The sequence below is a fragment of the Eptesicus fuscus genome, chromosome 1, assembly GCF_027574615.1.
Source record: "Eptesicus fuscus isolate TK198812 chromosome 1, DD_ASM_mEF_20220401, whole genome shotgun sequence".
In the NCBI taxonomy this organism is placed as follows: domain Eukaryota; kingdom Metazoa; phylum Chordata; class Mammalia; order Chiroptera; family Vespertilionidae; genus Eptesicus; species Eptesicus fuscus.
In genome coordinates this window covers 12,922,085-12,935,957 of record NC_072473.1, presented here as the reverse complement: position 1 = coordinate 12,935,957, position 13,873 = coordinate 12,922,085, and the positions used below count along the sequence as shown (strand labels likewise).

Here is a 13,873-nt window from a genome sequence, read left to right as displayed (position 1 = left end):
CTGACCTATGCGCAAAGCCACTGAAAATAAACAATGCCCAATCTCAACAGCACCTTGGCTAAGGTTGAGCTCTTTCCTTAATTGCAACACAGTGGTTTGTAAAGACTGGCAAAAAAACAAGGATCTGCAGCAGGATGGGGAAGGCATTACAGCGATGAAGTCCTCATCCTACCAGGACGTGCATTTATCTCCCTGTGATGGGCTACAGGGGATACTCCGGAAGCCTACAAACTCTTGTTCCAACCATCACTGCTGAAAATCAAAATTAGATGGTAGAAAACTCAGGCAGACCCTGGCCAGTGTGGCTCTGAGCATCATCCAGGGCACCAAAAGGTCCCTGGTTTGGTACCTGGTCAGGGCACATGCCCAGGTTGTGGGTTCCATCCCTATCGGGATGTGTGCCAGAGGAAACTAATCGATATTCGTTCCCGTCCCTCCTCTCTCTCTCTCTTCCCTTCCTCTCTCAAATCAATAAAAATGTTTTTGTTTTTTTAAAAGACAGCCCTAGCCGGTTTGGCTCAGTGGATGGAGTGTTGGCCTGCGAACTCAAGGGTCCCAGGTTCGATTCCGGTCAAGGGCATGTACCTTGGTTGCGGGCACATACCCAGTAGGGGGTGTGCAGGAGGCAGCTGCTCGATGTTTCTCTCTCATCGATGTTTATAGCTCTCTATCCCTCTCCTTTCCTCTCTATGGAAGAACAATAAAATATATTTTAAAAAAAAGAAAAAAGAAAAGACAGTCAGGCAGAATATGCCCTGAGCCTCAGGTACAGTGTGTAAATTATAAGAATTATTTGCAACAAAACTGATGTGAGCTTGTTTTCCTGTTCCTTTTTCTCCTTTTCTTTTCAAAAGTAGAATACAAAAATACATTTTCTGAAAAAACAAACAACAAAAAACAACCACCCTAACTAGTTTGGCTCAGTGGATAGAGCGTTGGCCTGTGGACTGAAAGGTCCCAGGTTCGATTCCGGTCAAGGGCATGTACCTTGGTTGTGGGCACATCCCCAGTAGGAGGTGTGCAGGAGGCAGCTGATCGATGTTTCTCTCTCATCGATGTTTCTAACTCTCTATCCCTCTCCCTTCCTCTCTGTAAAAAAATCAATAAAAAAACAAACAAACAAACAAAAACCATGGCTTCATAGATGAAAAATTACATTTACTTCATTGCCCGTAGGGGAGTAATAATTTCAGATGTTACTGACTTATCTGTTAATGATTGACTCTCTAACAATGTCATTCCCGGGAGAGAAAAGTGGCACCATCCTTGTCCTTTTGAAGTCAATAACAAAGGGCCTACAACAAAATATTTCCCAACCACCTCTCACCTCCTCCGCCCTGATTTTATGAAGAGATGTAAAAACAGTGACAAGCAAAAACAAGGCCCTCATTTCTAACTGAACATCTGAAGCCTAACTTCACCACCCCTTTAGAAACTCCTAGACCAGAAAGACACAAACGAGCCAGACTTCTCATAAATGCTCAGGCCCATAAATGCCTTCCATCTGTTTCCTTCTTCCCAGAATGAATGCCGATAAAAATCAGACCAATAAACCTCAGAGGCATTTTGAAGTCGGCCAATCCATCATCTCCAAGTTTAGACATTTTACAACACGGTGGGAACCTGTTCCATTCACATGGGTGTAGATCAGGAAAACTCTTAGAAATGGGAAAAGATAACAAATCCAGAAAGGAGCGTGGGCGTGGATGTGTTTTTGAAGGATGGGGAAGGGGCTGAGAACACATAAACTGAACTTGGCGTTCTGACAGAAATAAAAAAAAAAAAGCGGGCACATTCTGCACTGTGCCATGTTCTTTGCACTTGCCGTTTCCTGCTCTCCGCCCCACCAGACACTAAAGTCTTTCTAGTTCTGGTACATGGCCCTGGAGCCTTCTGATGGGCTCATCACACTTACCATGCTGAGCCACGAAGTACTTAAAACATCCTAGCTCTTGCCAATAAGGATTCCCTCTTCTGGCAAGGGCCAGGAACTACAGAAGTCTGTATTCCAGGTGCTTCCATCAGTGATGGCGTGACCTTGGTAAAGTCCCTCTACGTCTCTGCATCTATGTGTTGGCCTTTATGAGCAAGGGACAAGCCTCCTGACTTTTGGGGGCCTGATAAGGAACCACTCAGGCAGGCAAGAGCAAACTCCTGAGAAGGATTTGCTGTAGATCCATTAATTCCCAGGACCTACCAGAGGCTATCCCTTCTAATAAATGTTGACACTATAGCTTCTAGCAAAGGTCTTAACATCCGACACCACTGGCAAATACCTCTGTGCTGTCCAACCTGGCCGTCATCAACCATTAGCTACTGACATGAGGGGAGTGAGACTGAAGAACTGAACTGTTTCCTTTTTTAAAATATTTTTATTGATTTCAGCCCTAGCCGGTTTGGCTCAGTGGATAGAGTGCTGACCTGCGGACTGAAGGGTCCCAGGTTCGATTCCGGTCAGGGGCACATGCCTGGGTTGCGGGCTTGATCCCCCAGTGGGGGGCGTGCGGGAGGCAGCCAATCGATGATTCTCTCTCATCATTGATGTTTCTATTACTCTCTCCGAGACTCTTCCTTCCTCTCTAAAATCAATAAAATATATTTAAATATATATATATTTTTTATTGATTTCAGAAAGGAAGGGAGAGGGAGAGAGAGATAGAAACATCAATGATGAGACAGAATCATTGATTGGCTGCCTCTTGCACGCCCCCTACTGAGGATCGAGCCCGCAACCTAGGCATGTGCCCCTGACCGGAATCGAACCAGGGACCTTTCAGTCCACAGGCCAGAGCTCTATCCACTGAGCCAAACCAGCCAAGGCATGAACTGTTTCTTTTTATTACCTTAATTTGAAAGAGCCATATGTGGTATAGTGGCTACACTCCTGGACAGGGAAAGCTGAACTGTCTTCATTACCATTTGAAGAGAGCCTACCTGTGGCTGCTCAACGTGGGTGGCCTCTTGATTCTTAGTACCTTGCAAAGACTTCTTACTTGCAAATTTTCTATCACCCCACCCTGTCATAAATCTCTTAACTGCTTCATTCTACTCTGGAGCCCAGAACTCGGAACAGAGACAGGCGCCCTTTTCTCTTCACTGGACAGACAGGGGGAAGTTTCCTCGCTCGGCAGCCTCACCGGGTTCTCTGCTCTCCAGAGTTTCCAGCTTCTCGGACTCCCTCCACATCACCTTTGTGCCTTTGTCTCATTTTACCCAGCATGTTTCTCTTGCGGTCCGTGTTATGTGTTCTCTCATGTCTTGTTTTGGTGTGAGGGGCCACTAGCTCAGTCTACCATGTTGCCTTTGGTAAGCACAAGCTGACTGTGATCTGCGCCACATGTTTAGCAGACACAACTCAGGGATACCACCACCTCTCCGATTACTGTATCACTTAACCAAACACAAAAGGACATTCGGGAGTAGACTTACCGCTTCACCCGCCCAGTAGTGTCCCGACTCAATTCTTTCATTCTTTCTTCTACTTTGTTCAAAAGCTGCGATTAAAAGAAATCAAATCAATGGGCTTCTAGAATAGGCTTCTGAATGGAAGTGCGGCTAAATGACAGAGCAGGAGCTTGAGGCTGTGTTGACAGAGCTGTGTGAACTGGGGGGTACCCAAATACACCTGGTCCTCCCCTCCCTACACAGCAGCCTCCATGGGTTCTGCATCCCACACCAACCAGTCACCGTGCTGCTGACCTAACCTCGGTCTAAGTTACCAAGGAAACAACGGGAACGGGGGAGGCTCAAGGGTAATGCAGATATAACATCTCGGCTAAAGCTTTACATTCCATTCGCTGCGGTGGACAGTAAAATCAGTCCTCAAGCTGTCAAGGGAAAAGTGGCAGCCAGGTTCCTACAAACGACTGAGCATCAACTATTTCGCCTCTAAAACCACTCATTGTGGAGGGAGGAACGTCTACTGTTCGCTGGGAAGTCAGCGATTAAGTGAAATCATTGTAACATTATTAAACAGAGCTGGCTTTGGGAGCCTCAAATACTTGAGTAAATAACCGTGAGAAACCGACACTGTCAACTTCTTTGCCTTCCGCATCGCCGTCGTAACTCTGAAGGTCCAGCAGCACCAATCCATGTGGGTAAATTCTCAGATTGGCAAAGCTACGAAGGAAAGCATAATTTTAAGTTGAGGAACTGTATCAAAAGGGGAAAAAAGATGTCAACCAATTCAAAGACCAATTCTCCTCTGCCCCTCCCCCCCAAATTACATACTTAACCCTGCTGCTTCCTTTTTAGAGCCACTTAGGGACAGGGAAGCCACCAATCATTCAGGAAAGATTTAGAGAGTCGCCAAACACTAAGGTTTTCAAAACAGGTTCTTGGGCCCAGAAAGTCATTCAGTAGCAAGTTCTGTGAATCCGATTTTTAAGAAGCTTTCCCAGCACGTGATTCAGCCAGGTCTAGTGACCACGGGGAGAGAGGGTAGGAGGGGCCAACTAGGTTCTCCCCATTAACCTTCAGAATTCAAACAGAGCCATATACACTGAGGGGCCAGATTATTATGATCTCTGAACGCATAATAATCTGGCCACTCAGTGTATATCCTATATAACAAAAGGCTAATATGCAAATTGTCTCCTCGACCAGGACTTCGACCAGCAGGCAGGCCGGCCAACCACCCATGCACGAATTCATGCACTGGGCCTCTAAAAATATATATATATATATATATATATATATATATATATATATATATACACATACTGAGTGGCCAGATTATTTTGTGTTCAGAGATCATAATAATCTGGCCACTCAGTGTACATAACACAGGGACACAGAAAAGTGTGGTGATAGCCTGAGGGAAAGGGGGGAGAGGGGATGTGGGGTAGATGGGGAGGTAATGGGGACAGAAAGACTTTGCTTGGGGTGATGGGCGCACAATGCCTTGTGCAGATGATGCTTTGTTGTGTTGTGCACTTGAAACCTGTATGGTTTTGCAAACTAATGTCACCCCAATAAATCCAATTAAAAAAAAAAAAAGGAAAACCAGAGCCGGTTATTTCTGAATGCAGGCAGGTGGTGATTAAATTCGCTAAGTTCAGGGTCAGCACACTCCCTGCAGCCAGCAAACTAGATCCAGCCTGCAGCACGTTTTGTAAAGCCCGCACTCTAAACATGGTTTTTACGCTTTTAAAGAGCGCTTTTCTTTTAATAAAGGAGAATATGCAACAGAGACTTTATGTGACTCCTTACAGAAAAAGCTTCCTGACCCCCAATTTGGTGGATCTGAGCAGCATTTCTGATGAAATAAAAATGTGAGAGTATTACATGCATTAAGAGTTAATTATCTGAGGAAGCATTTTTTCAATTATACTGTGTATATGTACCGTATATACACAGATGTGTATGTGATGATGTGAAGTTATTTCCTACTATGAGTCATGGTTAAAGACATATTTGAAATATACTAAATTAGAAGATGAATTCTGTTCAGACTATAGGCAGTGTGCTTGGATGTAAAAATAAATGCAACTAGCCCTAACCGGTTTGGCTCAGTGGTTAGAGCGTTGGCCTGCGGACTCAAGGGTCCCAGGTTTGATTCCTGTCAAGGGCATGTACCTTGGTTGCAGGCATATCCCCAGTTGGGGGTGTGCAGGAGGCAGCTGATCGATGTTTCTCTCTCATCGATGTTTCTAACTAACTATCCCTCTCCCTTCCTCTCTGTAAAAAATCAATAAAATATATTTTAAAAAATAAAAATAAATAAATGCAACTAGTTAACTTTCACCTTCAGCCCTTAGAGGACCTCAAAATCAAGTTCAGGCCCAGGACACCACACATTCATCTACATCTGAAGGAGCTGATCACCCCTCCCCGCCCAGCAGCACAAAGGAATGGGGTCCTTTAACAACCTGGGTGGCTGTAGCAGAGTCCTCTGCCAGAGAACCAGGGGAACAGAGAGAACACTGGAAGGTAGGGTGCCAAGCACCAACCGCGAGGGATTAGAACCAGAAAGAAAAAGAAGTTACCAGCGGGGAATATGCAGGACATGTAAAAAGGTGGCTGAGGACCATGATCTTGGCATGGCCAAGGGGCCATTAACCAGAAGCCAGGCCAGAAGCAAGGTGTGGAGCGGCAGTGCTTCCCTTGAGCAGGTGCCAGGATGGTGGTGGGGGGCGGGGAGTGAGGTTTTGGGCCGGGTAGCATGGGTCAAGCACCACGGGGATGGGTCCCAGCTGCCCAAGTGAAAAAGGAAGACCAATGGAGAAAACACGTTTTTAAACCAAGCACGCTCCTTTTAATTTCTTCTGCTTGTAGAAGCAATTTCCCAACAGCTCCTGTCACTCAAAAAACTCTCTTCCAGGAGGAATTGTAAGCCCTCTGGACGGCTGGAATTGGTGTCTGGGGGAGAAGCTTCAAGAACTGCAGTAGATAGTTGAAACAAGTGAATATTCTAGAAAAAATAATTGTACTGGACAAAAAGGTGTTCCTAAAGTGTCAACTAAAATTTTTATTGGTACTTCATCTCACGATAAAATTGAGTACCATATAATGAACCTAAAACAGTAATATTATAGTGCAAAAAATTAAAATTTAAAAGCCATCAAGACTACATTATAAAATTTTCAAAAGCCTTCTAACATTTAAATCAAAAAAGGAGGGGATAGTAGAGGAATATCATGTAAGGAAAAATATCCTGTAAGTAAATTACATCTAGAAAATTAATACTTCAGAAAATCAATTGTAAGGCTAAAAGCAAGACACCCATGGAAAACACACAAGGTGACAAAACAAGCCAGAGGAAAATCATTTGGGCAAAAAATGAAAAAGGATCCCAAGTCAAATTTATAGAAAATATTCCTTTATTAACTTTTGGTCGAGAATATGTTTGTATATTTTCAGAAAACAACTCCGAGACCACTTGCTAGAATGTGGATTCTAGCAAGAGAGAAATCGACAGGACTACTCCAGCCATGAAGACAGAAGAGAAGCAGTCCAGAGACGGAAGACGCTGATGTGCCTTCCCATACTAGCAGTTAACAGCTGTGCATCACTGCAGATTGCCCAGGACCAAACCAGACAGAGTCGGACCTGCATTACCACCATTTGTCCACCATCCAGAACTGAAATGTCAGTGCTGACATGTACACATAAGGAACTGTTGGACATTGAAATTGGGTCTCAAAAGAACTGTTGGCTCAGAAAGAAACTCACTACAGACTGATTCATTTGCCTGTCAACATAACTATTATTGCTTGTCTCATTTTTGGTTCTTATAAGTGTATTTCTAATAGCACATGATCTCACTCATCTAGGGGAAATAATGAACAACATAGACTGATGAACAAGAACAGACCCAGAAACAAGGAGGCATGGATCAGACTGTCGGGCCTCGGGGGGAGGGTAGGGAAGGGTGGGGGTAAAGGGGGAGATCAACCAAAGGACTTGTGTGCAGACATATGAGCCTAACCGGCGGTTAAGGACAACAGGGGGGTGGGGGCATGTGTGGGGAGGGGGGTGGGATGGGAATGGGGGGACGAGGACAAATATGTGACACCTTAATCAATAAAGAAATTAAAAAAAAAAAAAGAACTGCAGTAGAGAGGGAGGTGGGGCTGGCTGCAAAGGCCCTTGAGGAGATGGTCAGAGGTGCAGGCTTCACTGTGTCATTTGCTGTGCTCCCCAAAGGATGGGCCGCAGCAAGGACAGTGAGAGATGGTGGCAGGGAGGGTAGAGAAGAGAGGCCAGGGTGGAGAGGGGCTGCATGTGAGAGCGTGTAGGAGCTGGAGGGTGCAGTGACAGCTCAGACCACTGCTTCCAGACTTGCTGGAAACTGGGCCAGACCATGGACAGGATGGAGAGCAGAAGGGGATCGATTTCGGATCACCCTTGAGGAAGAAATAACTTTAGATGCATTTGAGGTATCTGCTAAACACATATGTGGAGGTATGCTACATAGTTAAGAAATACAATTCTGGCCCTGGCCGGTTTGGCTCAGTGGATAGAGCGTCGGCCTGTGGACTGAAGGATCCCAGGTTCGATTCCGGTCAAGGGCATGTACCTTGGTTGCAGGCACATCCCCAGTAGGGGGTGTGCAGGAGGCTCGATGTTTCTCTCTCATCGATGTTTCTCTCTCATCGATGTTCCTAACTCTCTATCCCTCTCCCTTTCTCTCTGTAAAAATCAATAAAATATATTTTAAATAAAATAAAGAGAATAATGGAAGGGGAGGTAGCCTCAAAAGTAAATTTCCCTCCTCTCACAGCATTGTTTTCTGGGCCTCTGTAAACCTAGTTGAGGGGGTATCTATTTTTTAAATATATTTTTATTGATTTCAGAAAGGAAGGGAGAGGGAAAAAGAGAGAGAAACATCAATGATGAGAGAATCATTGATTGGCTGCCTCCTGCATGCCTCCTACCGAGGATCAAGCCCACAACCTGAGCATGTGGCCCTGACCAGGAATCGAGCCATGACCTCCTGGTTCAACCGCTGAGCCATGCTGGCTGGGCAGGGGGGGTGTCTTTTAATAGAAAAACAAGGGAGAGACTGTGAGACATTAATGATGCCACGTGCAATTCTAGGACTCTGTATCCACTGGGGGAATGGAATGAAAGCCATCAAAAATACCCAGGAGTTTACCTTTTTAAATTAATAGTGCAAATTACTAACAATCTGCAGAGCATCCTACACCAGTCTAGATATACTTGTAGTACAAACCTAGAGTTAGGAAAATACAAAAGCGCAATGCACTGGCATCTTCTGTTACTGGTCATGTGTTAATTTAGGTTCCCTTTCTATTCTCAGAACACATCGACTTTCGTCTACATCTTGATTACATGAAGTCTTGATAGTCTGTAAGTGTTAAGGAAAAAAAAAGTGAACTCTTGGGTCTCAGGTTCCTGTTAAGCTTCTTGTAGACGTTCTCATCCTGCATTTGCCAGTGATCTGCATTCATAGGTGATCGCTTAGAACACTGGTACCCACGGTGGGGTCCAGTCACCGGCAGCATCAGCATCCCCTGAGAGCTTGCTGGAAATGCTATATGGCAGCGGCCGCCAATCTTTGGGACCTCACGGACCACCAGTTGGTGACCGCTGCCATATGGGGTGCTTCCCCAGACCTGCCACATCAGAAAAACTAGGAACCTGTTTTAGAGCAGATCACCGCCTACCAGTCCACACTGCTTGTGCAGTCCAGGGGTTCTAGGCTACACAGCAGAATCACCTTGGGGCTTTGGCGAAATACTGACACTCTGTGGCCTCAATCTGGGGGGGGGGGGGAGAGTGAGTCCCTGAACATGAATTTTTTTAAAAAAAATCTTTATTGTTGAAAGTATTACATATGTCCCCCTTCTCCCCCCACTGACCCCTTCTAGCTGGCCCCGCCCTCCTCCCAGGTCTTCAACACCCTATTGTCTGTGTCCATGGGCTCCGCACATATGCATACAAGTTCTTTGGCTGATCACTTCCCACCTATCCACCTTCCCACCCTCCCTTCCCCTGGGCATGGGATTTTTGTTGAAGTGCTCCCAGGCGATGCTGCTGTGCCGATAAGGCCAAGAAGCACTGAATTCTAGCCTCCTCCTAAAAACTGTCAACGAAGGGGAAAAAAATACCTGGACACCACCACTCTCTACCACCCTTTGAACCCCTCCCCCATTCCTGAAGTGCTCAGATGTAAAGAGGAGCACTCTGGGCCATCTCACCTGCCGTTTTTGTTTATGTAGGTCGCTAAGTAGCCATGGTCCTGCCAGGTGTGCACCGACTCGGTCATCCCCTGCTCCTGGAAAATGGACTGGAGGCCTTTTAGGATGGTCTCGCTGTCGGCTAGAAGAGGGAGAAGGCAAGGTGGTCAGAGGAATCACGTTCAGAAGAAAAGCCAGTAGAAACACAGTTTGATGACTGAACTTTATGAGAAAACCTGAACAACGAGTAGCCGGAGTCCCATTTGTCATGAGCTATAAAGATTCTCGAAATGGTAAGATATGTACACATATAATACCTCAATAAAAAAAATGTTAAAAAAAAAAGATTCTCAAGCCCTGGCCTGTTTTGGCTCAGTGGATAGAACGTCAGCTTGTGGACTGAAGGGTCCTGGGTTCGATTCCGGCCAGGGGCACATGCCCAGGTTGTGGGCTTGATCCCCAGTAGGGGGAGTGCAGGAGGCAGCCGATGGATGATTCTCTCATCATTGATGTCTCTCTCTCTCTCTCTCTCTCTCTCTCGTTCTCCCTTCCTCTCTGAAATCAATAAAAATATTTTTTTAAAAAACAAGATTCTCGACCCTGCAAGGAGAGGATACAGATTACCAGGTAACACAAAAGAACACAGTTAATTTAAAGATCCAGAGGTGAAATCATCTTGGATTATCCATATCCAGGTGGGTCCTAAATGCAATGACGTGTCCTTATAAGAGACGGAAGAGGAGAAGACACAGGGAGAAAGCACAGGTGATGTGAAGGCAGAGGTAGAGATTGGAGTGATATGTTACAGAAAACCGAAGAAGAACAAAGCAATACTTAGGGAGATGGAGTTACATTTATTACGTGCGGGTCCAGAGGAAAATGTATCTCAAATTCTGGGCCCCAACATGCAGGAATTCTCCCTATTTATATGTTTTTACCTTCTTTGTCTCCCAAATATGGAGTGTTTCCGGCCCCTTTTGCAAGTTCTTAAAGAGCCCGTATGTGCTGGGCCTTGAGACCTCAACCAGAGGCCTGGCCTGGCGCCAGCAATGATAACCTTGTCTGGGGAAGGTTTAATGGCCTCTCTGAAGTGGGAGTAGTCTTAGCAAGCAAGAATTTACAGAAGCCAAATAGCAGGGTTAAAATTTCAAACAGCAGTTTTTATATAAGATGGATGCTTCAATAAATCACAGACCAAGGACACCTGGAGCCACCAGAAGCTGGATGAGCAACCAGGACCCTCCCCCAGAGCCTTCAGAGGGAGCGTGGCCCTGTCTATACTTTGTTTTCCAACTTCCAGCCTCCAGACCTGGGAGTCTGGAATAAGTTTCCATTTTAAACCACCCATGTTTAATATTTGATTACAGCAGCCCCTGGCAGACTAACACACCCTCCCGAAATTCCTATTTTCAGCTTCACTTACACAGGATCAAATGGAATAGCAAAAATGGCAGTGAACGGGTGAATGTGTAATCCTCTGAATCCCCAAACACAGAGCAATGAGGGTATCACAACCCCAAACTCAAGGACACCATTTAGAACAAAACTAGATGACTGGGCGTACCTGCAAACCCCAAAATAGGAGTAGGTGGAGACAAGCGGGACAGAGCCCAGAGATCTGTGTGGTACCAGCAGTTGTAGAGAGGAAGAAGTTGAGAAAGCAAAGGGACTTCAAACTGCCGCCCGCCCCCGCCCCGCATTAAAACACAGTGGTTGACCCACAGGGAAGGAGACCCTCCTCCCTTTGAGAAGGCAGCACCCAGCAGGCCAAAGGAGGGAGAGCAGAGGACCTGGGCAGGGCTGGAGAATGTCAGGGTGGCCCTCTGGACAACCCAAGTGAACTGAGGCCACTTCCAGGAAAAAGCCCCACTTCCGGGAGAGATTTCTGGAGCAGAATCCACACCACACCCACATGGGAACACAGGCATCGACCAACACGAGCAGCGACCTTGTGTCTCATTCAAGTTTCACTCATTCCCAGGAAAACTGTGCCTATGGGAAACTCATTTTTCAGAAAATGATCTAGCTGGCTTCTCTATTCTGATATTGGGTTCAGGAAATTAAAAGGAAGGTTGGAATGATATCCTCAGAACTGAATTCTCCCCCACCTACAAAAATCCTAATTTCAAACTTGACGAAAAGAACTGACCTCGTTCAATTTGTGTTTGTCAAGGAAGCCTGGTGAGGTCAGGCCACCGTTTATGTTGTTGTGGAGAGCAGGTGAGTGAAGACCACTGGAGCCCAGACCGAATTAAAATTTAGGGAGCCTTTATTAGCCGGCCAGCAGGCGATTGCTCTGCCATTCTCCATGCAGGGAGTCCAGAGAGCAGCAGAGACCCTTTGAGCAAGACCAATTTTAAGCACATTAACCACATCCTGTTTTTGCAGAGCAAGCAACCCAAGACAAAACAGTTTTCCCCAATCAACGTCAAGATCATGCCATTGACGACCATGTTGTTCACAGGGTCATCCTGTTCTCCAGAAAGCTGACAGTGTTCTGTGAAAGAAGGCCTACGTGCTGGGAAGGGGCCATGAGACCCTATCTCAAGGCCGGGCCTGGTGTCAGCACTGACAGCTCTGTCTGGGGCACAGTCCACGGCCTCTCTGGAAGCATGCTCAAAAATTCCCACTCTCCAACAGTGTGACTGAAGGGCAGAGTGGTAAAGACAAGTGTGCCCAGCATACCCCAGCGGTACTTAACCCCGAAGAGGAGGAAAGCCGCTTTGAAATTCTTCAGTCCTCCTTGGCTAGAACAGATGTTTTCTGTTTTGAAAATGTATCAAACAAGTCATCACTCCTGGTCAATGGCCTGAAGGCTGGCTCCTGTTGGCACGTTACAAAACGGAACACAAATCCCTAGGCTGGTGAAGAGGACAATGTAGGCAAGGCTGTGGGAAGCCGCCCATTGCCTTCACTAGCAGAGAGGTGTGGACAAGGAACCCGGAAGGCTGGTTAACCTTGAAGCTCTGAAAGGTCAGAGCCAAGCACCCACTGTCTAGTTGAGACAAAGGGAGGGGAAGCAACTTGCACCTTTTAGTCTTATGTACATCCTTACTGATTGGCTATTACTGGAATTGCCTGCCTAGAGCTATGGGTATATCCCATAGTCTTAATAAAAGGGATTGCTAGGCCGGAGCAAAGCGTAGTCCTTCCTCTTGAGCTGGGCTCCCGCCTGGCCCCCAATATTTCCAAATTTATATTTTCTAGTCTCTTTCATTTGTGTGCGGCCTCCTCCAGAGCCCGAACCCTGAACCACGCAGGGCGTGGGGGGGGGGACACTCACACAGGGCCACCCTGTGTGTCACTGACCACACTGGACAGTGAACGAGGACCCCAGCCCAGAGGCTGAGCTGGGGGTTGTCTCTGTGTGATATCACGCACAGCCTTTGACTGCTGGCCGAGTCCAGCGTGGAGACCAGCCCCTATTCTAACCGGCACTGTTAGCAAAGGCACTGCTTGGGCTAATGGAGGCCTTCCCACCAGGTTTCAAACTGATAAAAAAAAACACAATACAGGAGAAATCCAGTTTGACACGTTACTTATTTCTATACTTTGGGTTTACCGGTCCCGTCCCAGTTCAGCAGAAGTAGGCCAGGTCTGAATGTTTATTTCTGGCTGTCACCACCGCCCGGTCCACATGGGCACCGAGTGTGCCGGTCCTGCCACTGACACGAAGACCAGGCCATTTCGCCCACTGTCCACTTCAGCTCATCTTCACCTTATTCCTGACCTGGGGACTCTCCCGTTACCCACCCTGCCCCCAGCCCATGGCTAAGATTCCAGAAAGGGGAGCCAGAGCTGAAACAGCTGTCCAGCATCTCTCTTCCAGAATCATAGATTTCAGGAGAAAACCAAAGACATGATGAGCTCCACTTTTCAGAGTTTCTAGAACACCTAGACCAACATCTAGACCAGTGGTTTGCAATCCTAGCTACACATTAAAATCACAGGGGGAGTCCTAGCCGGTTTGGCTCAGTGGATAGAGCGTCGGCCTGCAGACTGAAAGGTCCCAGGTTCGATTCCGATCAAGGGCATATGCCCGGGTTGCAGGCTCGATCCTCAGTGGGGGACGTGCAGGAGGCAGCTGATCAATGATTCTCTCTCATCATTGATGTTTCTCTCCCTCCCTCTCCCTTCCTCTCTGAAATCAATAAAAATATATTTAAAAAAAAAACACGGGGGGAGTTTTTAAAATTCTGATGCCACATCCTAGATCAGTGGTTGGCAAA

At 46.5% G+C, this 13,873-nt stretch overlaps 1 protein-coding gene across 3 annotated transcripts in view; it reads right to left on the bottom strand.

Annotated features, from left to right (window-relative positions):
• SMS (spermine synthase) overlaps nucleotides 1–13,873 on the bottom strand; it is a 59,619-nt gene that overhangs the window by 23,999 nt on the left and 21,747 nt on the right. For all 3 annotated transcript variants that reach the window (XM_054720725.1, XM_054720718.1, XM_054720723.1), the window contains exons 2-4: nucleotides 9,666–9,786; nucleotides 4,029–4,119; nucleotides 3,430–3,494 (exon numbers count right to left, since the gene is read on the bottom strand). In XM_054720725.1, the coding sequence (XP_054576700.1) occupies nucleotides 3,430–3,494; nucleotides 4,029–4,119; nucleotides 9,666–9,786 (277 nt within the window). The remainder of the gene's footprint in view (nucleotides 1–3,429; nucleotides 3,495–4,028; nucleotides 4,120–9,665; nucleotides 9,787–13,873) is intronic.